We start from the raw sequence: 25,211 nt of genomic DNA on the forward strand, positions 1-25,211 counted from the left end.
GTTTTGTAAAAGTTATAGATGTAGCTCTTTATTTTGTTAAAAAATAACTTTAATCATGTATTTTTCAAAATAATATAAAATAGTACATTGAGTTCAATTTTTGTCAAAATATAACATAATAATATCCTAACTTTGAAGTGTTATAGTCGACTTAGTTACATTTTCTTTGAAAAATTTACATGGTATACTAACTTTTGCTATTTTTTTACAAAAATACTGTCAGGCGGTATTTTTTACTTTTCTACTATGTTTTTTTATAAGTTTCATACTGCAGTATACTGTGTTAAGTTTTCACTGGTTTTCTATTGGTGTTAAGTTGTATACTGCAGTATACGGTATTTTTTACACAGTTGTTTTTAGTTGTTCTGTTTTGTGTTCTACACAACATTTTTGAAAATATTTCCGTGTGACAGTATTTTTATAAAACTTATCCCAAATTCTAGTATTTTTGTAAGTTTCCTTTTTTTGTGTGTGTTCGTGCTACAATCTAATTTTGGGTTTGTAGCATTATACAAAATTGACATAGTTACAACTTCTACTATAAGTCCAATAAGACACAAATTATCAAGTGTTTATTCACAAATGCAACAAAAAGTAGGCTCAACCCATGGATAATTATGGGTTAATCATCTTCCAATAAAATTTAGAAATAACAAACTCATTATTCTCAATAGAAACAAGAAACACAAATTAATTAGATCCCTAACAATAAATGTAAAGAAAATCACAAAACAAGGGATCAATAAACAAATGATAATAGCAATTTGAATATTGTCCAAACCAACCATACCTGAAAACACAGCTGCTAATCCTAACGATAACAACAGAAAACTGTAGGTGATAAGCACCATTATTTTGTAACTAATAAAAATCAGAAATTAACATAAAACAATAGTAAAATTAAAAATTAGACAACCACCTCCCAAGCCCTCAAACACCAAAAGCCCATTCTATTTCAAAAGCCCATGAAGACAAAAAAAAAATAGCAAACATAACAAAACTCTAGATTGTACTTTACAATGTAATTCTACAATTGTTTATCTCGAAATTTCACAGGTATAATATTGAATTTATGATGAGTGAAGTAGTTATTAACTTGACAAAGATTTTTATTAGAGACTAGGCACATGATTTAAGTCATTTGGAGTGTCTTTGACACATATTGGTGGAAACATGCAATGAAGGGTAGCTCAAGCTATGAGGCTTGACATAGTGACAGCTTTAGGTATCTTTAACTTAGAGCCAAACATAAAAATTTGTAGATTTCGTTCTTTACTTTCCAAAACATCTTGAATTGTTCAATTTTGAATTATATTGTGCAAGTTATGACCAAAATATTAATAGAGTACACGACAGGAAATCACCCACTCGCCCAAGTGCTTAAGCTCGCCCCAAGGATTTCCCCACTCGCCCAAGAGATGTAGGGCACATTGGGACTCACCCAAGGGCTCCATGCCTTGCTAAGGGGCTCTATGTCATACCAAGGGGCTTCAAGCATCACCTAACTAGGGGTTCCATGTCTCGCCAACAGGCGAGACCTTCCATGGCTCGCTCCTCACCACTCATCATAGGGTGTCCCTCTCCAACTGGGCTTCACATCCCTGCCCTAAGTATTAAAAAATGAGTAAATTATGCAGTATTTTTTATGTACTTTATAATACATTATGAATTGTATTAAAATTACTATTTATAAGTTAAAGAAGAGATTGGGTAGGATTTGATGATGATGACAAATAAGCACTTTAATTCCCCAATTAAGTTCCACTCACAAATCACAATCCCTAACAATATGTATATACATAAAATCTCTCAATAATATTAATTATATAAGAAATGATATAATTAAGTGGGTAGATTAGATGTTATAGCAACATCATTAAAACTTTCCATGGGGACAGTTTTTCTTAATAAATAGTACTACATAACCACCTTTTCTCTAAAGCATATAACTTACAACATATATAACATAAATATCAACTTTATATCAATCTGTATATATCTTTGTGTGACAAGTTTGGCAAAAGTATCATCATATTGTCTTTCAATATCACTCCACATATATTATTAATCCATTATATATCTACTATATAACTAACACATATATAATAATAATTATAATATATATTATTACTCATGATTTGAAGGAATCAATCTATATATTATTTCATGTTTAGTATTCAGTTAATAGATTGACTCGTAATTTTGTTAAAACTTTCTTGTTCAAATGGGGTATTAAAAAAAAGAAGATATTTTTACTAAATTTATGTCTATAATATTAGATGATTTTTCTTCTTAATAAAGTTTCTAATAAATATATATATTATCTCATCATTTTGTTCACGCAAGAAAATATTAGAGTACGTATATTATATTATTTTTAATTAACTATATTATATAAATATGTAAAATTAATAGATATTATTATTTTATGGTTTTTAAGTTTAATTATTGATGAAAAGTAACAAAATAACCAAACATGCCAACGGTGATTTATGTACTTTTGACTATCAATAATATATTATAAATAAATTAATAATTAATTAATTAATAATCGAGTCGTGATTTAGAATTAAGATCTCTTTGATAGTAATTTCTATTCATTATAAGTGTACCACCTAATTAAGCACTGCCCAAGTTCAATCCCCATCTAATTAAGTAATTAATTAATTAAACAATAATTAAAAAACATGTATATATTTAGATTAATTAACCCCATAATTAATTATATTATTAATTAATTAATAGAGAAACATTGCACTTGGAACACAAACATTCATTTTTGGATCTCATTATTATTATGATTAAGATTGATCAAAACAAGATGTGTAGATCATAGAGAGACTTTTAATTAAATAATTACTATTTATAAATAAATAATTATAAACTTGACAAGGTTTTATTGTCAACTATAAGACTGAAACTACCCTAATCATTACTTATTTTTAGTTCAAAAATGTGTATATTTGTTCAAATTAAGTAATTAATTAACACTAACGTGATATATCTTAATAAGATAGTCAACTGTTTTTTTTTTCATCTATAGTATTTCAAAAATTAATTGGTTTCTCTTTACAAAATAAAAATATAAAATAATAAAACTTTTTTGTAATAATCTTGTATTATCGTTCTAAACCAAGCTCTAATCTTACTCTTGAAAATTGAAACAATTAATTTCATAAATTTTCTTTGACTTACACCAACAAATAATTCAAAATACTCACACTTTTACAAAAGAGAACCAAGTCAAATAGTAAAAAATTTAAAATATTTATTTTCTTACACTATTTTACAAACTACCTCGTGTGTATTTTACATATATATTAAACGATAAATATTATTTTGGATTGTAAAAAAATATGAATCTATTTTATTAAATAATAATTAATTAAATTTTGTGTTGTTCAAAATAATATAAGTTTGATTATATCACACTTTCAAATTAAATTATTATTAAGTTATAATTAATATAACAAAAATTAAAGTCATTATTTATTTTATACCACTTTGAACAAATTTAAAACTTTTACAAAATAGGTACAATAAAATTTAAAATATTACTACCTTACATTAAATATAATTTTTGACTATTTTTAAATATAATTCATAATAGATATATAAACAGTTTTGTTATATAATACTTTTAAAATTAGATTATTATTAAAATTTATTTTCACAAAAAATTAATTTAGACTCCTATTTGTATCATTTTGAAAAAAAATAAATATTTATTTTATTATTTAACAAAATAAAAAATCTATAATTAATAATTTTTGTAAAATATAAAATACAAAATAATATTTACTCTATAATATATGTTAATTTGATTTAGTATTTCTCAAAAGACAATATATTTTTTCTTTGGATAGAGAAGCACCTTATTCAAAAGACAAAGTAATATATGCATGGTCAATATAGTAGAAAATGACGTGTCATATACAGAAAATATCTATCGTACACGTGGCATGATGATGAGGATGATTGAGTGGTGGATGGTGTCCCACCCACATAAAAAGGGACCCAAAGAGATCTCATGTCGTTTTCGTCCCATTCTGCACTCTATACCATACCCTATAATATATGGGAAGACTTGTCCCTTTCCACTTCACTTGACATGAGCCCACTACTCACTCACTCAAGGGCATTTTCGTAATATTACAACCCCATCTAATATACACAACACACACATATATTCCTCAAAAAATTAAATTATTTTTATTCTAAAAACACTACTATACCAAATTAGGTTCTTAATAGTAGAGAAAGAGAATATTAGGTTGCAATTAATATTTGTAATATGACATCATTTATGTATGATAAATTTAATTATATATTTCGAATGCATTTATAATAGATTTTGATTATTTAAGTAGTGTCACTTGATTCGAGTTACAGATTACTTAACCAATTTGGATGAATGTATCAAAATTTTATGTGATTAGTTTTACATTGATAATTGTAAGGTTATAATTCAAATGAAATTTATCATATCATAAAGCTAAAGCCAAAACCTACAACCTAATGAAAATGAGAGGAAATAAAAAATCAAAAGAACACATATCTATAATGTGTAGGAAGAAAAAAAGACCTTACCAAAAATAAATTTAACCTTGAAATGTGATGGGTTAGGAGAGCCCACCTTACCAAAAATAATTCATTTAAAAACACCTATATTAGTAAAAACAATATAAAGAGAGCCTCAAAACTCCAATACAAAATATGCCTAAAAAGTTCACATGAAGACCTACTTACTCTATTCTACTACCACTAGACTTTGACTCTACTATATCAATCAAATATACATATATATCATAGCTATATAATAGGCTACGTAATAGTCTTTCGGATCACAAAAATTATAAAATTTTTAAAATAGTACCTTCAAACACAATTTTTGATAATATTGTTTTAAAAAAATATAATAAAGATATAGAAAATATAATTACTATATTATTAAAATATAATATTTAATTTATCATTTAATAAAATAGAAATTTAGAATATCTAAAATAATATGTATCCCAATATAATATAGTATATAGTGTGATAGTTTAGAATGTACCATATAACACATGATCTCCACCCATTATTTTCTAGACCTACTACTCTTACCTATCATAAGTAACTTTCTCACTCATATCAAATATATTTTTTTTTTCTATATATATAAATTTTTCATGAAAATGAAATAAAAGAAAAACAAAATAATAATAAAAGAAATGTTGAAAAATTCCAAAAGTGATGAGATTGTGCACCCCAATAGGTTGGGTTGGGTTGGGTTTTGGACCACAGCCGCACCCAAAAAAAACCCATATATAAGTGGCTCACAGCTTACATGCACTGTATATGGGTCTTATTTTTCCTAATATTTATTTTTTTATAAATTAATTAAGAAAATAAAAAGCTCATGGACTGAATTTTTTTTGGGACAAAATAAAGTATTTATTATTCAATTAAGGTTGATAATGATAACTATAATTGTAAAAACGTGTAAAATTATGTTAATCCAATCCTAATCAATCTCATACTTTTGAGACTGAAATAATGTCATATTTGTCTATATATTACTATTAATATCAAGTAATAATCTTCATTGAAATAATTAAAATATGTGTCAAAATGACTGGTTATGTTTTTTTTTCTTTTATAATAATTATTATTATTATTAAGAATAATTTATAGCGTAAATACTTAATTTAATTTTTAGTTTGTAAATAAATATTTAAATTTAATTTTTAACAGTAATATTATTTAAATTATATTTTTAAAATTTTCATAAGTACTTGCCATTCATCTATCATTTTTTATAAGTATATTTAAATTTAATTATAAATAAAAAATAAAATTTAATAAACTTTCAAAAATATAAGTTATGTATTATTAGTATAAAAATGAAACTTAAATATTTATTAATTATTTTTTTAACATATGTAAAAAAACATTTGATTTGGAAGATATGTTTTTGTGTGTGCCCCAATTAAATTTTTTGAAAGTGATTCGGATTGTACGAACATGCAACTAATGACCTAGCTTTTTTTTGCCTATGTAAATGAGCCATCTTTATGTCTGATCAAAGTTTTGTAAATTTTAATTTAATTAATAATTAATTAATTATTATAATGATAATCACTTCCCTCCAAGTTCCAATGCCCCCTTCACTACATAACATCCTTATATAAGAAAACTTAAATAATAATAATAATAATAATAATAATAATAATAATAATAATAATTTAGAATTAGAACTACTATACTATAGTATAGTTTTTAAAGAATTACAAAACAAAATCTACACAATATCTTGTGATTGTATTATAATATTATAACTTACTTACAATACATCTGTAAAACACAGCCTTTTCATAATCAACTTGATTATTATAATCTAATATTTATTATTGAGCTTCTTCACTAAGGATTATTATAGGAATTCGTTTTCAACCATATCCACATTTTTTATTACTATTATTTATTTTTTAGCTAACAATATATATTATTATTTTAGTTTTATGATTGTAATTACAATAAATTTTATATATACATTTTTTGTTTTACTTTAAGATAACTAAGATTAAATAATATTTATACTTTTGACAATATTGAAAATTTGAAACCCAAAAAACTTATAAAACTGAATGAATGTTGTGAAAATGTATAATTTACTATTGTAGTTGTGTCATATTTTTTTAACAAAATTTACATAAACTGGTAATATGAAAACACAAAAAACAAAAAAAACTTAAAAAAATTAATTTTTTTTTTGTTTTATATATTTATAAAATTATCCCATATATTTATGTGATAATTTTATCTTCTTTATATTAACCTCTTATGAGAATGCAATGATAATAATAAGAAGAAAATAGGTTAATTAATTAATTATTTTAATTAAAAGCTTAAAAAAAGATATTAAAAATAAATAAAATAAAATAAAGTAATCAAGTGGAGGTTGAATAAAACATGGGCCATGTGGATTGATTAGTAGATGTCTACAAAGTAGAAAGCAATTAGAGAAATAATAATAAAAAAAATAGTATTTTTTTTTATCAAATTCAATGAGCTACATGACAAGTATTTGTAGAGCTGTATCTATACACATATTATAAATTTAATTAATTAAATATTAATGTAAATGAAAACATATTTCTTTGTTTAGTTCACACTTTAAAGTTTTTAATTAAAAATAAATCTTGCTTTTCAAACAAATATGAGAATGACGCGTTACGTGTTTGGTGTTATACATGCAAAGAAAGAAAGAGAATTTTCAGACAAAATATGACACATTTCTACTATACCATGTTATAGAGTTTTTCATTATTGGAACTTAACTAGTTTAGTTTAGTTTATTTATTTAGTGTCATCATCTACTCTTTTCTGTCTTTTTCTTAATCTATTATATGTATATAATATGTATGTGAGTTTACAAATTTACCACATGAAAAGGAGATTATTATAATAATAAGGTTAATCAACCAAGTTAATTGATGTTTTTGGCTTCTACACATTGAAAAAAAAAACATGCAAAATTAAACTCTTCAATCAAATCATCAATACTTTAAAACAAAACAACAACAAATAAAAAACCTCAAAAACATAATAAGAAGATATCTACTACTCATGTTGTTGTGTTGTGTTGTGTTTGTGGGGTTTCTATTAGGCATGTGGCAAAACATTTGTCTACATTGGTGGATGGTATCAACTTTTGACTATAGAGATAATATATTAGCTAGGAACAAAACAAGGCAACCTTAACTAATAATAACAACATTCATGGCCAAAATAATAACAAGGAACAACTTCAATTTTCCTAAGTAAAATATACTTTCTGAGAACAAAATAAGGCAACCTTAACTACAAATAAGATCATTCATGGCCAAAATAAGATGGGAAAAACTTCAATTTTTCTAAGTAAAATAACGTCCTGTTTGGTTGAGCTTCTACTTTCTGGGAACAAAACAAGGTAACCTTAACTAATAATAAGATCATTCGTGGCCAAAATAAGAGGGAACAACTTCAATTTTCCTAAGTAAACTACAGCCATGTTTGGCCAAGCTTCAAGAAAGCTAGTGAAACTCACTGATTACGGTTGTAACACAAGTGTTTTTGAAGCTTCAGAAGCCTGAAAACAGCTTTTAAAACCCTAAACAAAACTACTTCTCTAGTGCAAATATAGGAATTTGAATCCACTAAGTAAGAAAATCAAAACAATGCATCATCTTTTTCTTCTTCTTCTCACCATAACAATATCAACATATGAAATAATATTACCAATAATATGCAAAACAACATAGATTGAAGATAATAAATAGATAGACAGATGATGATAATAATAATAATAATCATGACAATTTTCACAAAGATTGAAGATGTCATAACAAAGGTTGCGAAGAACAGAGTTTTCATTTTCCTTAAAAACAATTTATTTTGACTTAAATATCAAGAGTAGAATAAGTTTGGAACCTCTCTGGTGTTTGCAACTCTGTTCATCATTCCAATTGGTAATAATAAATCTTGTTTCATCAGCATCTCCAAGCCGAAACCGAGATCAATTCCCTACGCTGCCAGTAAAGAGAAAGCGAAGCTTGGCGCTTATCCACATGAAATCCCCTCACAGGAGTTCTTTTCACTACACATTCGGCCTGTGTTTCGGTGAAGTTACTAAATGTCACGGGTGTGTAGCCAGCTGAGGCGAATAGCGTCTTCCAAAGGGGCATTTTGTCCGGGGCTCTAAGGCGCCCGAGCACTGAGCTCTCGATTTTCGGTTGAAGTAAGAACTTTTCAATCTTGTTAACTGCATCTGAAGCCACATTAACAGCATCCAATGACTCCAATAGGTTAATGTAGGAATGGAGGGCTTGCAGGATGTGTTGTGGGAATGGAAGATCGCTCCTATCGCAGCCTCGGTCCAATGACACTACAATTTTCGGGGAAAGTTGTTTAACAAAACGGAGGAGATTAGGCAATGCTGCTGGTTGGTTTGAGGCAGACCAAATGGGAAAGTTCACAGCAACAACCTCGCCCTGGTCTCGAAAAAATGGCATTGAGTAAGAGGTTTGTTCTAGTGAATCAAAGTTAACAACTTCGAGCTCGAAAGCAACACCAATCTCGTTGGCGAATTGAGCTAGATTGTCGCGCATTAGCGCTAGCTCGACCGGGTGGTGCGTTGAGGGCGAAGCAAATGCAGTGATTTTCAATGAAGGAGGTCCTCTGTTCCTAACAGGAAGCTCCTGCATAAAAGAAGCCCATTGAGCACCAAAACCTATATCGAAATCGACAATGTGAATCCGATCAGCACTGTCTAAGGCCTCAAGGAGAGCTTGGTTGGAAGTGAAGTTGACAAACTGTATTAAAGGTGAAATTTCAGAGAAAACTTTGTAAGCTCCCATCTTGAAAATGACATCAAAAGGTGATGGACACTTAGGAGGAATAGTGTTATTGTTGTTGTTGTTGTTCAAGATGAGCAAATTCAGTGCCTCCTTGAAGTAGAAAGCAGCCCTATGAAGGGGCTTTCCAACAGGAGAGAGCTGGTGATTGAGCCGCGCCAATATCCCTTGCGCGTGTGTGAAATTCCCAGTCCCTATTAACTCGGCGGCCTTATAGAGCTGGTCCAGCAAAGCATGTTGATGTTGTTGAAGCTGCTGCTGTTGCTGTTGCTGTTGCTGGTTGTTGTTTTCGAGCACCACTTTCTGCATCAATGGCTTCTGCTGAGGAAGAAACTGAGGATAACCCAGTTGTTGTTGTTGTTGTTGCTTCCTTAGTAGAAACTCGTTACCTGGGATCTGAGATGTTGGGTCTGCACTGCCAGAGTTGTGGCGCTTGGGTTGGGGATGATGATGATGTTGATGAAGCTGTTGTTCTAATGGTTGAAAAAAGTTTGGATTTTGAGTGTAGAACTGAGTAGTACTGGCCTGTTGTTGCTGCTGCTGCTGATGATGTTGTTGGTTTATTAACGTTTGTGGATTCAAAATCTGTGGCTTCTCATCTGAATAAATCATTCCATGAGGCAAAGAAACAGGAAGAGGAAGACTATTATTATGAATCCCAGAATTTGAGTAAATGGGGTTTTGTATACCAATTGAACCAATCTTCTCACTACCAACATTGTTGCAGTCATTGTTTACAAACACAGAACCAGAAAAACCCAAACTTGGATTAATCCCAGCCATAAGATGGTCAAAGCCCGGACCTTGATCAACGATTCCCAAGCCAACACCGGCATTGCCATCAAACTCAAGAAGTTGTTTGAGTCCAAAAGAAGAAGGGTCTTCCATATCCCCAGCGATCCACCTGAGAAGTGAGTGGTCTTGTCCTCCTCCCGATGGTGGAGAATCTCCGGCCACCACTCCTCCCGCTGTTTCTGACAACATGTTCTCCCAATCCTCTAACCCAACAACAAGCCCACATCTTTCGCCCAAAACTGACCCCCCAACCTCAACCCCAACCCCAGCTTGAATCCACTCGTCTTTGCCGGAAGTAGCAGACTCAGGCGGAAGAACGTGCGCCACACCTCCCGTGTTGTTGTTGTTGTTGTTGTTGTCTGTATCGCCACCTCCCCCACCACCGAAAGACGAAGAGAGAGTCGATGCCGCCGATGTGGGAGGGCTCGGGCTTCTTCTCATGTGAAAATCATAAGTGGGGTTTCTTCTTCTTCTTCGATTCTTTCTTTCCAAATCGAAACAAAACCCTCCAATTTCTGATACCCCTTTTCCTCTCTTTCCGACCAAACCCACCAAAGATTCAAACTTTCTTAGCTAACTGAAGTGGGTTTTGAGGATTTTTCCTAAAGCAATAAACTTTTTAGTTAAAAATTTAAAAATCAATAATTAATACTCATAACCATCAAGAATGAAGAAGAGAAGCTTCATCAAAATCACCATCGTTCCTCGCATGCCATACTTGCCTGAATCAACTCATTTCAACTCCATTTCTTTCTTTCTCTCTCTCACTCTCTGTCTTTCTTTCTTGGCTCTGGTTTTTCTTGTAATATGTATTTTTCTTTTCTACCCTTTGTGTGTATTAGCAGTAGTAGTAAGTAGTCAGGAGGGTCTCTGCCATGGATGCGTGCATCATGAAAAAGGTAAATAAAGTAGTCTCCTTTATGAAACTCTCTTTGCATAGAGTTTGAGGAGGAGAAAGAGGGGAGTGCCCATATCACAAAAAAAAAATATATACAAAATTATACCCTTTTTCATATAATAATAAATTAATTAATTATTATTATTACTATTATTTAGAGTAATTTATACCTAAATAAATATTTAATTTATAAAATTATTAAGTAAGTAATTTGACAGCTGATAATTTTTAATTGGTTTAAATAATTAAATTTTTATTTTTTATTTAAAAATTAATTTAAATATAATAATAAGAAAACCACGAAAGTTTTAAAAATATAATTTAAATATTATTACAACCTTTTAGTGAATCTCTACCCCTAAAATCATATATTCAGATTTTTTTTTCATAGTATTATTTGTTATAGTTACAAATTTTTTAAAAAATTTGAAATATTTTATCGTACTAATAAAATAGGATTTCTGATATTTTAGTTTACTACGTATTCAAAAATTTGAAATTTATTTTTGGTATTATAAACTATTCTAAAATTTTCAAAAATGTAAAGAGATGATGTTAAAACTATAACGAATATCGCGATAAAAAGAATTTAAAAAAATCTAACATGAATTTTTTAATCACAAAGTACAATAAAAAGTTAGACTGTACTATTTTTTTTTTTTATAAATATAAACATAAATATTTAAAATTTTAAGTTTGTAAGTAATATAAATTTTATATTTACTTTTATCAGTATAAAAATAATTTATTAAAAGTAACTAATATTATATAAGGATTTAGAATTTCAGCCCAACTTGTGTCATGTACTTATGTTGGTAAAAAAACATTAAATTTATATTATTTACAAATTTAATACTTTAGATAGTTATAAAGTAATTTACCTTATTTTTTTTATTAGTTTTATTTTTTCATATTACACATACTACTAATGTGATTATTTGTGAGGTTGAAGCATTTGGAGTGGCTTGGTGATTAGAACAAAACGCCAAAAGTGTAGTCATCATCCAACTTCCCAAATTGCCCATTACTCACTCCTTTATTTACCTCCCAAAAAAACAAAGAGAGAGAGAGAAAGAAACTATAATGGTTCCATTTTCAAAAGCTTTTACTCTCTCTCTCTCTCTATACATGTATGTACTATACTGCTACTGCTGTCTTGTCTTGTGAATTGTACAAGTTTGGTTTAGGACTCTTTCTTTTCTCTCTCTCTCTCTCTCTCTCTCTATTGTTTCATAAACAAAACCCTTGATTTGAATCTCATTTTCTCAAGTACGAAACCCATTGAAAGCAAAAGTTCAAAGTGATCTGAATTCACAACAGAAAATAATAAAACTATCTAAATCAACACCTAAAAGGGGGAAACAAAAAACTAAGTAAATATATATATATAGTAGTACAAGTAATAAAGTTTAAGGATTTTTAATAAAGATTACAATTTTATCAAAGACAACATATAATAAATAACATTGAGAAATTCTATAGGTTTACCCATGTATTTTTTATTTGATTTGGTGTTTAGAATTTTTTTTTAATTTTTTTTTATAGTCGTCTATTATAATGTTATATTTAGAATATCTTGTAAAATTTTGAAAAATTTTAAAAAAATTAACACACCAAAAAAATAGTTTAAAAGTCTATTTTACACGAGTATAAAATAAAAAAAATCTCGTGTACAAAATAAATTATTTGAACCCTATTAATGGCTTGTTAAATTTTTGTTAAATTTTTCAAATCTCTCAAAATTTTACAAAATATTTTAATTTAAACAACAACATAAATGACCATAAAATGAGACTAATTTTTTTTAACAGATATCGAAACAAATAAAGAATGTATCAGTAGATCTTGTATTATACAATTATCTAATATCATTTGTTTAAAAAAAAGAAAAAGAAAAAGAAAGTAGTGTAAAAAACAGCTTCTTTTTTGGTCACTTTATAATTTTGTTTAGTGAAGAAAAAAAAGATGTATTAATAACTATCATGTACCTTGGATTGGACCTAAACTTAACATTTTAAGCTAAGGAACTTATTAGAAGGATTGTCATAAAAATATATGTATGAGTAAATATATGAGGATCATCTTTACAACTATTTTATCTAAAAATGGTCAAAAGTATCGAATCACCACTGTTTAGATGGAGGCCAAGTTGTATATGTATATACATCTATATATACACACTAATACCTAATTACAATCAATTACAAAATACCATTTCACTGCTACCACCACTAGCACCTAATAGCAATCCTCATAGTCAAAATATATAAAAGGTTTGAACTCATGCCTAAATTTTATTTAGAAGATAAAGCCAACAAACCAATTTACTATATAGCAATATAATGTTATGAAAATACAGAGAATGAGGTAAGGTGTGTTATGAAATTATTTATATATATATATAAATAAAAAGTGTAGAGTGGAGCAGGGGAGAGAGGAGTACAGTGTAGCAGAGCAGTAGTGGTGCAGAGAGAGTAAGAAAGAATAGTAATAAGTAAAGAAAAAGAAATGGTGTTTTTTTTCTTTGTTTCTTTAATTTTGTCATCTCTGCCCCTCCTTTCTAGTTTCTACTACGTCACTATACTACTATCTTTCCAATCTACCCTTCTCTTCTAATTTCTTTCTACATATCACCTTTTTATTCCATCCAAACCAAACCAAACCAAACCACTACTAATTAATACTAGTCCCTCTATTTATTAGGAAGTTTAACATTGGTTGGTTAATTTGACCGAATTTCGGTATGATAGCTTAAAAGTGAACTTGTAACTGCCCCTTCACATGAACTTGTAACTTGTAACTTGTAACATCATTGAATTGAGGAAACATCAATAAATCTAGTAATGTTCGTAGTCAATGTTCATTTAGCAATATTATGAGCAACAATGGTAAGCTTACGAGTAATCTTAAAAAAGTTTAAAATCCAAAAATATATTAGAATACCTCTTACAATTAGTGAAATAGTTATTGATCTCCCATCTATAAATCACCTTATTGATAAGTTGGATCACTACTTCAATGTCACCTTCAACAATAAAAGAATTGTAACGTACCCGCTTCAAGTTTCTATTGGGTCTTTACACCCACAGAATGAATGGCTCTTATACACGAGTACGTCACTCTGGCTGCTTCATGGATTGATGACTGGTCCTACAGACCAACACGAGTGTTTCCAGCATGTTTTGTCCTCACTCGCATGCTTCTTGGAAAAACTTCCTAGGAGATCACCTATCCTGAAATTGCCCCAGGTCAAGCACGCTTAACTATGGAGTTCTTTCGTAATGGGCTACCGAAAAACAAGATGCACCTTGTTGATATAGGTAGTACCAATCAATCCATTTAAGCTCTCTTCAACTGTGTAGTCCCATACCTACACAGTCTCAGAATCATCCCACTTGACCTTCTCCAGGCGATGTGGGTTTGCACAGCTTACCCGGTGTTTCCCCTTACGGATCACGGGACTACTGACTGTCACAAGAATGACACAATGTTGCCTCCTTAACCAGAGAGGCTCCTTTTAACCCAATAGACTCAGTGACAATCCACATAATTTGCGCAAAATGGATTCTACCAACAACTGCAATCATCATTTTGTCTCGCCCAACTGCAATATCACAATTAATTTTTATCCAATCCACCAGCTAGGGACGGGGACCATCCAACCACTATAGCAACACTAGGTTGTTGCAACAAGGATGAGTATACTCTGCAAAACAAGAAGATACTAACATTATATAGTGAGATATATTATTAAGTACATTATCGTGCATTTTTTCATTTCTAGCCTGTTAGAGTATCAATTCAAGTCCCACTTTCGAAAAAAAAAATACAAGAATTGCTTAGAATATAAGTAATCTACTTAATCCATCAGTATGAGGTCTTTCGGGAAGGTGCCCAAAAATAAAATTATGAAAGCTTAGTCCAAAGCGGATAATATCGTACTAGTGAGAGTTAAGGTGAAATGACAGTCTAACAACGTGGAAGAACAAGGCCAAACACAGCCTTCCACAATGTTTCAACCACAATAAACGCATACAAGAATAACTCGTTGGTATCCACACCCCTTGATTTGAAACCCCACAAGAACTTAACCCAATCTCAACACCTAATGCCATTATCACTTACTAGAATTAAACCCCATGCAAAAGATCTCCATGAATGATAAACAACATTACAACGAAGAAAAAAATGTTCCATAATTTCTTTTTCATAACCACATAAATGACAAGAAGGATCCTCAAGATCCCCTTCGAGTACTTTCTATGATTCTCATCCCATCTTTATTAATATTATTATGACTTTTTTTTAGAGATATAATTAATTTTGCTTCATTTTCTTGAAGACTCATTTTCAGTACTATTTTTTCTTTCTTTTTTTAAACAAGTTTTCAGTACTATTATTTTTTTGAACCATAATTTTCAGTACTATTTAATTAATGACAAACTCTGCATTTCTTCTGTGGCTCATGCCCCTTATATCAATTTATATCAAAGTATGTGACATATTTATATGTACGTAGTGTCACAATCACTGTTTTATTATATATAATAATTAGATTAAATTAATCACTCCTTTTTAACCTTTTCTTTTCCTTGTTGCTGGGACCATTTTAAGAGTCCATCTTTTAAGACATGGATTATCTTCCTTCCTTTTTTTTTATATATATATTAGTATAGTAATTGATTAATTAATTAATATTAATATAATTAATCAATTAAGCAGATCTGGCTGTTAATTATAGAGCCATATTATTAATATGTGGTCCACACAATACCATATAGCTTAGTCAAGTAAAAATATATATAGAATAAATAAAGATTTGATTGGACTGGACCAGTGAGACAATAATATTGAGCAATAATTATAAAAAAAAAATTATATACATTTAGAAAATGATATATTAAATAAAGTCTATTCATTTACTATATTTGGCTTTCAATTAAAAATGGACACGTGTCTTTTTACAAAGCAAAATTTGTTTACTTATTATTGGGAAATAATGATCATAATAATATAATTTGAAGTTGAAAGGTAGACTCTCAAATACAGCTCTCTATTAATCTAAAATCTATATATGTAAACAATTATAGAAACTATGTAATATCATTTTCTTTATTGTAGCATGGTTTTTTTTTTTTTTTATGGAGATACGTACTTTTCTTAGAGACTCATTCCTGTTTAGAAATCGAAGTTGATAATGTGTTTTTATATACATGTATCGTAGTTGATACTATGTGGAAAGCAAGAAATGACAGAGTGCATATACAAGAAATGATATAGCATATATTATTATTGATTATATTGCTCAATGTTATACAAAGTATAATTACTCTCTTTAATTTGTCGCATTTTCAACCTTCTCCTACCGTCGGTGAGTGGACTCTTCTGCCCATAGGTTAGATTAAACATAATTGTAATGTGACGGTTAGGGAGAGGGCAATGATGCTGACGATGGTGGCTTGAAATCATGTAGGGAAGGTGCTTTGGGTTGATACCAAGTGTTTGCCCTTATGCTAGTGCTATGTGGTGAAGTTGCATCTTGTTTGTTGGCGTTGGAGGTTATTGCGGAGAAAAGCTTGCAATTTATTACTGTGGAATGTTATTATAACGGTTATTAAAGTTGTTAAGGGACTAAATTCGAGATGAGAAATTGAGTTCTATGTAGCTCATTATACGAGCCTTATGAGCTCTTTTATGGGATACAACTTTTTCAAGATCTTTTAACACTATAAAAAAAGTCACTTTTAGTGATAATTTTTTAGTCACAATAAAATTTTTGTGACTAAACATAGTATTTATAGGTATAAATTGTCACTAATTTAGTTTTAGTAATAATAAATTGTGATTTTTGTGACTAATATTTTATGTCACGAATTTTTTAGTCACAGCATAAGAATGATAATTTATAATTAGTCACAACTTTTTCACTTTTGTATTTAAAAATAAATTTTTTTTGTAATGTAATTTTATTGCTCAACTAAGTGAGTTTTTAATCAAAATGAATTCTCATTGCCCGATAACGTTGTAATTTAATTCATCGATATATTTTAATTTTTTTTATTTTAAAAAAAAACAATTATAGACCTTTTTATTATTACAAGTGACTAAACTGTGTTCAATTTAAAAGATGTTTTTATTTACTTGTGATCTACACGTTTTAAAAGGCTTATAATAGTAATTATTAACAAAATAAAATAGAATTAAGGATATTATACCTGCAATTGAGAAAGATAGTTAATTAATTAGGTAATAATTAATATATTGTGTGGAATTAAGGGATGAGAGGGGACATGGTTTGGTGTTGCATGAATTGTTTAGGAAAACCATGATTTGGACATGTCAGGATATGCATGAAAGGCTCTACCTTTATAATTATATAATTATAATTAATTATATATATATATATATATATATGAATCACCACCACCCCATGTGATGCCCTAATTCAAAACCCTCTAATTAAAGTAATTAAGCTTCTTATTTATTTTAACAAACATAATCATAAATATTCATTATATAATATCAAGTTTATAGTGAACAAAAATAATTTGTTATATATATATATATATAGCAAGCTAGGGTTTCTTGCTTGCACCACTCTCTCTTTTATAATTACTATGGTCCATATCGTTGAAATTGTATATATATATTCACTGAATATAATGATTGGATCGATGAAAATGAAATGAAAATGTTGATGCATGCTTTAAGAGCTTGTCACATTATATATACACATTTTATTAATTATTACTATGTATATATTCATATATATATAAATTATCATCTCTGCCAGTACATGCATGCATGAGTAAACATCAAGAAAATATTGATAAGAACCTTCTTCAATTTTTTTGTTCAAACTATTATGATTCGAAGACTTTATGATAAGTGTATATGTATATAAAGGAATATATATACATAAATAAATAAATATATAAAAATAAATAAAGAGTTATTTTGGTAGATTTTTATCTGTTTTAACATTTAAATATTTTTTTTATTTTAATTTTTTTATTTATAATCATGGATATTGTAGTTATTTAAGATTCATTGTAATAATATACGGTGCTGATCATATGTGTAATAAATTATATAAATCTTTGATACAATATTAATTATTGAGATGCACTTTTTGAGTAAGTATCAAACTCTAAATGCACTATTCGAGTCAGTGCCAAACTTCAAATGCATACTTTAAGTTATCGCCAAACTCTAAATGCAATCTTCGAGACAATGCCAATCTACAATTGAAATAAAATTCTATTATTTCATTCCATATTCTTTAGTGACTACACATTTACATATTTATAGACTTTTATACCATTTACAAAGTACTAATCAACTCTTACACTATTTTTATAGTGTAACAATCTTATTTTTGGCAAATTGTAAACTATATATTTATTTTTTTAAAAAAAAAAATATAATTAAGTATTCTTAAATAATTAGAACATATGATTATAAAAAAAATATTTAACTATAAAACTTATCTGTATGCTGAAACAAATATAAAGTGCACCGAAACACTTCTTTAAATTTGTAACGTGGACTTACCCATGAATATATATATATATTTATATATATATATATATATACATATTTATATATAGAGGAAGAGGACATATATTATGAGTTTATTGCTAAAAAGGCTGGCTATGGAGTGGTCTTAATTAATATTGTTTCACAATCCTTATCATGTCATTTGGTTTGGTTTGGACCTTTTTTTCTTTCTTACTATCATTATATTCACCAAACAGAAAAGAAAATGACTTCATCATTATTATTATTGTTATTACTTTAATTATATTTTATTTTAGAAAAAAAAAATGCAACAATTTCAAAAGTGTTCTTTGTTTGACAAGAAATTAATATGACATTTGATTGTTTTATAACTAGAGACTATTTTGAATTATTGCATGCATATTGGCCAATATATAATAATATCATTATTTTTCTAAATTAAAAAAAAAAGTTGTAGAGAAAAAGGGTCTCATTGAATTATTGTATAAATTATTATTATTATTATGACTAATTTATATATGATTTCACATTGGGAATGCATTATTAATGAGTAATATAATTAGAATCTAACCATCTTTAAATTAGTGATCGATCTTTAAAACTGTAAAGGCAGAAGCTTTTGTAGTCTAAAAACCATATAAAATTAATCGACATTACTTTATTTTTCACTTTTTAACCAAATTAAATCACAATAACATCCCAACTTTATCTATATAAATAGAATTTATTAATTCCAACTAGAATAATATATCTAATGACTTAAAAAATAATTTAAATTTTATCAAGGAAAAATTCCAATGTTTTGAAAAAGTTTCACATATTAAATTCATTTTCTTAATTAAAATTGTATAAAAATATAAAATAAAGTTAGGAGAGGTAGATGGAGCTATCAACAAAAGGATTTTAATATATATTTATGTACTTTATAATTAATTTTAATATTAATAATAAGGCAATGAATTGAGATGGGGAATATGAAAAAAAGGGTTGGCATGCATGAAATTTTTACCAAATTAATTATAATTAGTGAAGTTAAAAAAACTAATTAATTAATTATTTATTAGCTCTCATCAGCACACACCAAACTAATTAATAAAGTTGTAGTAAGATATATAGACAAGATTTTGCTTTTAGTTGATTTTAATTAACGATAAAATCTCTACTTTCTATTAACTATTTATTTTTCTCTCACTCACTTTGGCCTAAAAGGTGGCCCCAATATCTGTCAAAAAGAAGTGCAAAGACTATCTGTTTTTTTTTTTTCTCACCTTAAATAGAAAATTATTTATTTATTTTCTTTTTTTAAAAAAATAATAATAATTAAAAAAAAATGTAATGATTTTTCCTTTTTTAAATTTCAGACCATATCTTCTTCACCATTATTGAATCCTTTGACTAAAAAATGTCTTATTGGTTTCCCATTTTTCTGCTTAGACAACATTTATAAAAAACGACACGTCGTTTATTATGCCATAGGTACAAAAAAAATACGGCTTTTGTTTATTGTCGTATTATTTAAAAACGACAGTCATATAATTAACGGAGTACGACAACTTGTTTGAGTCAAGACGAAACGACATCGTAGTGAAATAACGACAAGTCGTTGAATTGTTTGATTGCTACGCAAGACAACCTGGCTTATAGATACGTATGCCACGTAAGCACAGACGCATTATCTCAATATATTCCTTTTTTATTATTTATTAAATTAAAAACAATAATTATTTTCAATAGATAATAATTTAATAATATATAAAGCGTTGAAAAAAAAAAAAAAATCAGAGAAGAAAAAGCCGCCATTGTTATCTTCATCAAGAAAACCGTGAGAGCTCTCGTCAAGACTCAGACTTGGACTCACTGATCGAACACTAAAACGCTTTCGTAAGGTTTGGTTTTATTAATTTTCGGATTTGTTTTTAGTTTATGATTTGATCGAGTATATTCATTGCTTTTACCCAAAATTGATTGTTCTGAGAAAAAGTTATCGTTTTTCTATGATCGCACTGTTTGAGGACTTTCATTTCACTCTGTTTGTCTTCGATTGTGCTCTATTTGACTCTGTTTTTCTGATAGTTGATGAAATTTGGAGTTGGGTGTGTATGAAATTGGGAAAAGTAAAGTAACTAGGTTTTTGTGGATTGGTAATTAATGAAATTGGGTTAGTGATTTCAGGTGGAATGGCAAAGAGTTACTTCAAGCAAGAGCATGATCTTGGTATGAAATTGTGTTATAGTATTTAGTGTATGTGGTTTTCTTGATGTTCTTGTGTAATTTAAATTTGTGTTTTTTTTTGTTTTCTTCTTCAGATAAGAGACGTGCAGAGGCTGCTAGAATTAGAGAGAAATACCCTGATAGGATTCCGGTGAGATTATACTTTTAAGCAACATGATTGATTGACCATCTTGTTACTTTGATGGAATTTTAGTCTCTGTTTTTTTCCCCATTGATTAAATGTACCATGAAATTCTACCAGTCTTTGTTGTTCTATTTCTTAGATTAAAATTGGTATTATGATGAAGTTGCATAAGTTCATGATCATTTTACCAGATTTAAATCAAAATGTATTGTTGCTTCACGCATTTGATTACCATTTTGCTCAAATTTTGGGTTCTCCCATTTTATGCTTGCTTGTGTAGAAAGTAGAGAATTATGTATACTTCTCTACTTAATGATAGTTTTGTGGCTAATTGCATAAAATTTATATGTCCATTAATTATTGCTTTCAATACTGGAGTTTTCTGATGGATTTTGTTTAGAATTGCTTAAGCTTAATCATATTTAGCAATGCTACTTTTCTTTAAGTTTACTACTTAATTATTGCTTTCAATACTGGAGTTTTCTGATGGATTTTGTTTAGAATTGCTTAAGCTTAATCATATTTAGCAATGCTACTTTTCTTTAAGTTTACTACATCTTGGACTTGAAGTGTCTTAGTTGTTTTGTTTTGTAACATTGCTTAGGCTCTTATAGTTTCCTTTAACTTTACTCGCATCTCTATGTTTAAGTACTATAACATTGCTTTTGGCTTCATAACTAACTTGGTTAAAACTTGCTTGTATAATTTAAAGGTGATTGTGGAGAAAGCAGAGAGAAGTGATATTCCAAATATTGACAAGAAGAAGTAAGGTCTTCTTTTCACAAACTAAATATGGTTCTAAAATGAAATCCTATGATCTTTTCTCTGGTTTTTCTTCAGCCACAACAGTGTTCTAGTTCTTTAACTTAGCTGCATGTTATTGCATGGTTAAAGTTAATTAATTTGAGTACTATAGAGAACTTTTAGTAAAACAGGGAAAGAAAAAAGTTGTCTGACTTTAATTGCTTTAAAAAATTTAGCTCAGTTGTCTAACATTACTAAGTTTTGCTTACTGGTATAATATCTTCTGCTACTCTTTTATCTAGGGATAATATAGCTATTTAGCTATAGGTTTTCTCTTTTATAAAGTGGGTGTGTTTGAATGTTTGTTGGTAAAAATCTTTGGTGCTTGAAGTTTCCAGCTTTACAAAACAAGGAATTTATGTCAGATTGTATGTTTTTTCTTTCTTTCTTTCTTTCTTTCTCCTTTTATTATCTTTATGCTTTTCTGTGTGTTCCTTTTGATTAAAACTGACTTGAGAGACAAATTACAACAGGTACCTTGTCCCAGCTGACCTAACCGTGGGACAATTTGTTTATGTGATCCGCAAAAGGATTAAACTAAGTGCAGAAAAGGCAATCTTTATTTTTGTGGACAATGTTCTCCCACCTACAGGTATATATTTGTTTTTGTCCTTGAGATTTTTGAAGATACAGTCTATCTCTTTTTCAGTTTGAGATGATGGTCCATGATGCCATGGAAAACTGGCGCTTCTTTTGGCTTTTGCAGGTGCAATTATGTCTGCCATATATGAAGAAAAGAAGGATGAAGATGGATTTCTTTATGTCACTTACAGTGGTGAGAACACTTTTGGTTTCTAAATCTTAAGACACCCTCTGATTCACCTCTGTTTATCTTCATTATTATCTTATCACTTATCTTCTCTCTCTCTCTCTCTCTCTCTCTCTCTCTCTATATATATATATATATATGCTAATGTTGCTCTTATTATCTCTACTGTATGAACACCTTGCTAGTGGTGATATTGTGTATATATTTAAAAAATTGAATATATATGTATGTATGCATGTACATACTAGTACATTGTTAATGCTAAATTCGTATTCTCTTGTCATTTCTATTATGGTATTTAAATTTGAAGGAAAATATTTATCCTTTATCCAAAAGTTAAGAAGGAAAATATATATATTTTTTTTCGAACAAGAGGAAACTTTTATTGAAAAACCAAGCAAATTACAAACAAGAAAAGTAGCAACAGCTAGTCGCTGCCTGCACCAGCAGCAACTGCAAACAAAAAACCATTACCAGCCTTCAACTACATTTAGAATATACCTATCCTTTTTGGTAACTTTAAGGTGCCCAAGGCTCAAAACTCTACATTTAACAATCTTTCTAATCTCTAAGCTAATGCTTCTAGCTGAGCTACACACAACCAAAGATACATTGATTCCTATTCTTCCAAATAAAGTACACAGCAGCAGAAAAAAATAGCATTAATGACTTGACTCTTCAAATCTCTTGTCGATTGCAAACACCATTGCTGAAGATCCAAGAAGGAACTCGGCCATTGAATAGTACCCACCCAGCAACTAATTTCCCCATATATTTTCCTTGAGAATATGCAATTCAAGAACAGTGATAATGCGATTCAGAATCTGTCTCACAAACAGGACAGAGCAGAAGGATAGGCAAGAAGGAAAATATTTGCTTTAATGTAAGTTTTGAATAAATAAGTAGGTGGGAGATGAACTATGAATATGATACCATTTCAGAGTTATGATGGGTTGGAAATGGTCTGAAATTAGAGGTTTACTATATATATATATATGATCAATCACACACGTTTTACTAAATCCTAATTGGTATTGGAATATGAGTATATGAGAAAGGAAAATGAATAAGAATGAAATATAGGGATGGCATTTATTGTATTGGAAAAATGTTGTAACAAGAAGCAGGAATAAGAATTGGTTGTGCGGTTGTGGTTGGTGACCATCTTGGTATATGCTTAGCTTCTACGGCAACACTTCGATTTCGGGTTCGTTATCACCTCTGGGGGCGGAAGCAATAGTTGTTCTTCAGTTCTTCAGGGCCTCCTCTGTTCGAGGTTGGGGTTCAGAATATTGAGTGAACGTGTACATGCTCTTTTGAACAAGAATTCTTATCTTAGTTTAGTACTGTCTTGATAGATTTTTTCTCTATTAAGAGTGTCTAATTTCATTTATTGTAAATACAATATCGCTAAGTTAGTTTTAATCTCTAGAATAGATATGGTGTGGTAGCTGTCTCTCCCTAACTTTTTAATCAACTTTCATGCTCGAAATTATATGTCTAAATATTTTTTTATAGAATGTTTTTGTTATGATTACAATATCTTCTTTGTAAATTTTTGAATAGTTGACATTAGTTTACTATATATGTTAAAAAAATTTCAAATTTATTTTTGGCACTTCAAATTATTAGAAAATTTTCAAAAAGTTTACAGGAATGATGTTGTAACTATAAAAAATATTTCGACATATATTTTCGAGCACATAGGTTGACTGAGAGATTGTAATAGGGAGTTAATAGTAGCACTATGCGACAATTGCCTTGAAAATCTCATTTGCTAAAAAAAACAAAAAAACAAAGAATCAAAGTAATAGGAGGGTAAATTAGTCTATTAACCATCTTCAAAATATGAGAGATGTTAAAAAGTACCAGTAATACTTAGTATCGTTCTATCTGTTAATATCGCTATTAATTCAACTAAGTATCAAGTCTCATATAGTTTAATGTAATAACTTTTAGGGAGTATTATTATCCAATTACAAGATGACATGTTTAGATGTATTAGACACCACTAATGCTCGAAATATGTACTATGAGTTCCATCTTCAAATCTTTTTTTTTCCTCTAAAAAACAAACAATTAATACTATGAATTTAGTAAGTTTGCTATAGAGTTCCAATTCAACTTAAAAAAATACCCTTGACCCAAGTAGTATGAATCATGTTAATGTACTCTACTATTTAGCCAAGATGAATGAATTTGAGAAAAAGGGGATTGCATCTCTATACTACATTTTAAGAGTTCTAAAAGATTTTTTTTATTATTATTATTACAAAAATGTGATTCGGTATCTTCATCCAAACAAATATCCAACTTATTACAAATTTACCAAATATATGGACGACATGGTGAAGACCGACCACCATAACCATAAGTGTTAGTCAAATCATGAATTGGTTGTGATACATATTCTATCATATATATATATATACTCAAGTGATGTGTATCCAACAAAGCAAGAATTAATACATATTACTCTACCTAAAAATATATTGAAAACAAAAATAATATGTACACACTACACATAAATATGATACACATACATGTAACAAGTTATTTTTGATAAGTGAGACTCATCTTAAATATAAAGACAATTAGTTGAAAGGAAAATTACTCCATATACTATTTTTTTTTTTTTTTTCAAATTTACGGTTTGGATTTCTAAAATGGTTTATCTGGTAGTTTCTA

General features: G+C 28.7%; 2 protein-coding genes across 6 annotated transcripts; one reads left to right on the forward strand and one right to left on the reverse strand.

The window, feature by feature from the left end:
- Window positions 1–8,289: 8,289 nt before the first annotated feature.
- On the reverse strand, window positions 8,290–11,140 carry LOC115716331 (scarecrow-like protein 22). 2 transcript variants are annotated; one of them, XM_061116244.1, is made up of 2 exons: window positions 10,898–11,140; window positions 8,290–10,777 (listed from the first exon to the last, which is right to left on the reverse strand). In XM_061116244.1, the coding sequence occupies exon 2, from the start codon at window positions 10,614–10,616 to the stop codon at window positions 8,517–8,519; it is 2,100 nt and encodes a 699-aa protein (XP_060972227.1). In that variant the 5' UTR covers window positions 10,617–10,777; window positions 10,898–11,140; the 3' UTR covers window positions 8,290–8,516. The 2 variants fall into 2 exon arrangements, with proteins under 2 accessions (XP_060972227.1, XP_060972226.1); XM_061116243.1 differs by having other exon boundaries at window positions 10,872–11,140.
- Window positions 11,141–20,321: 9,181 nt separating this feature from the next.
- On the forward strand, window positions 20,322–22,806 carry LOC115717145 (autophagy-related protein 8f). Of its 4 annotated transcripts, none has more exons than XM_030646095.2 (6): window positions 20,322–20,480; window positions 20,767–20,808; window positions 20,901–20,956; window positions 21,663–21,715; window positions 22,228–22,346; window positions 22,461–22,806. In XM_030646095.2, the coding sequence occupies exons 2-6, from the start codon at window positions 20,772–20,774 to the stop codon at window positions 22,550–22,552; spliced, it is 357 nt and encodes a 118-aa protein (XP_030501955.1). In that variant the 5' UTR covers window positions 20,322–20,480; window positions 20,767–20,771; the 3' UTR covers window positions 22,553–22,806. The 4 variants fall into 4 exon arrangements, with proteins under 4 accessions (XP_030501955.1, XP_030501956.1, XP_060971991.1 ...); XM_030646096.2 differs by having other exon boundaries at window positions 20,335–20,480; window positions 20,758–20,808; XM_061116008.1 differs by having other exon boundaries at window positions 20,349–20,475.
- Window positions 22,807–25,211: the final 2,405 nt, after the last annotated feature.

Source organism: Cannabis sativa, chromosome 5 (genome assembly GCF_029168945.1).
Source record: "Cannabis sativa cultivar Pink pepper isolate KNU-18-1 chromosome 5, ASM2916894v1, whole genome shotgun sequence".
NCBI classification, from domain to species: domain Eukaryota; kingdom Viridiplantae; phylum Streptophyta; class Magnoliopsida; order Rosales; family Cannabaceae; genus Cannabis; species Cannabis sativa.

Excerpts from the sequence above, each read along its gene's own strand:
- LOC115717145 (XM_030646095.2), top strand. The coding sequence starts at position 20,772 with ATGGCAAAGAGTTACTTCAAGCAAGAGCATGATCTTG. Across the intron at positions 20,809-20,900 it reads CAAGCAAGAGCATGATCTTG|ATAAGAGACGTGCAGAGGCT; the intron begins GTATGAAATTGT and ends TTTCTTCTTCAG. Across the intron at positions 21,716-22,227 it reads CCAAATATTGACAAGAAGAA|GTACCTTGTCCCAGCTGACC; the intron begins GTAAGGTCTTCT and ends AAATTACAACAG.
- LOC115716331 (XM_061116244.1), bottom strand. The coding sequence starts at position 10,616 with ATGAGAAGAAGCCCGAGCCCTCCCACATCGGCGGCATCGACTCTCTCT.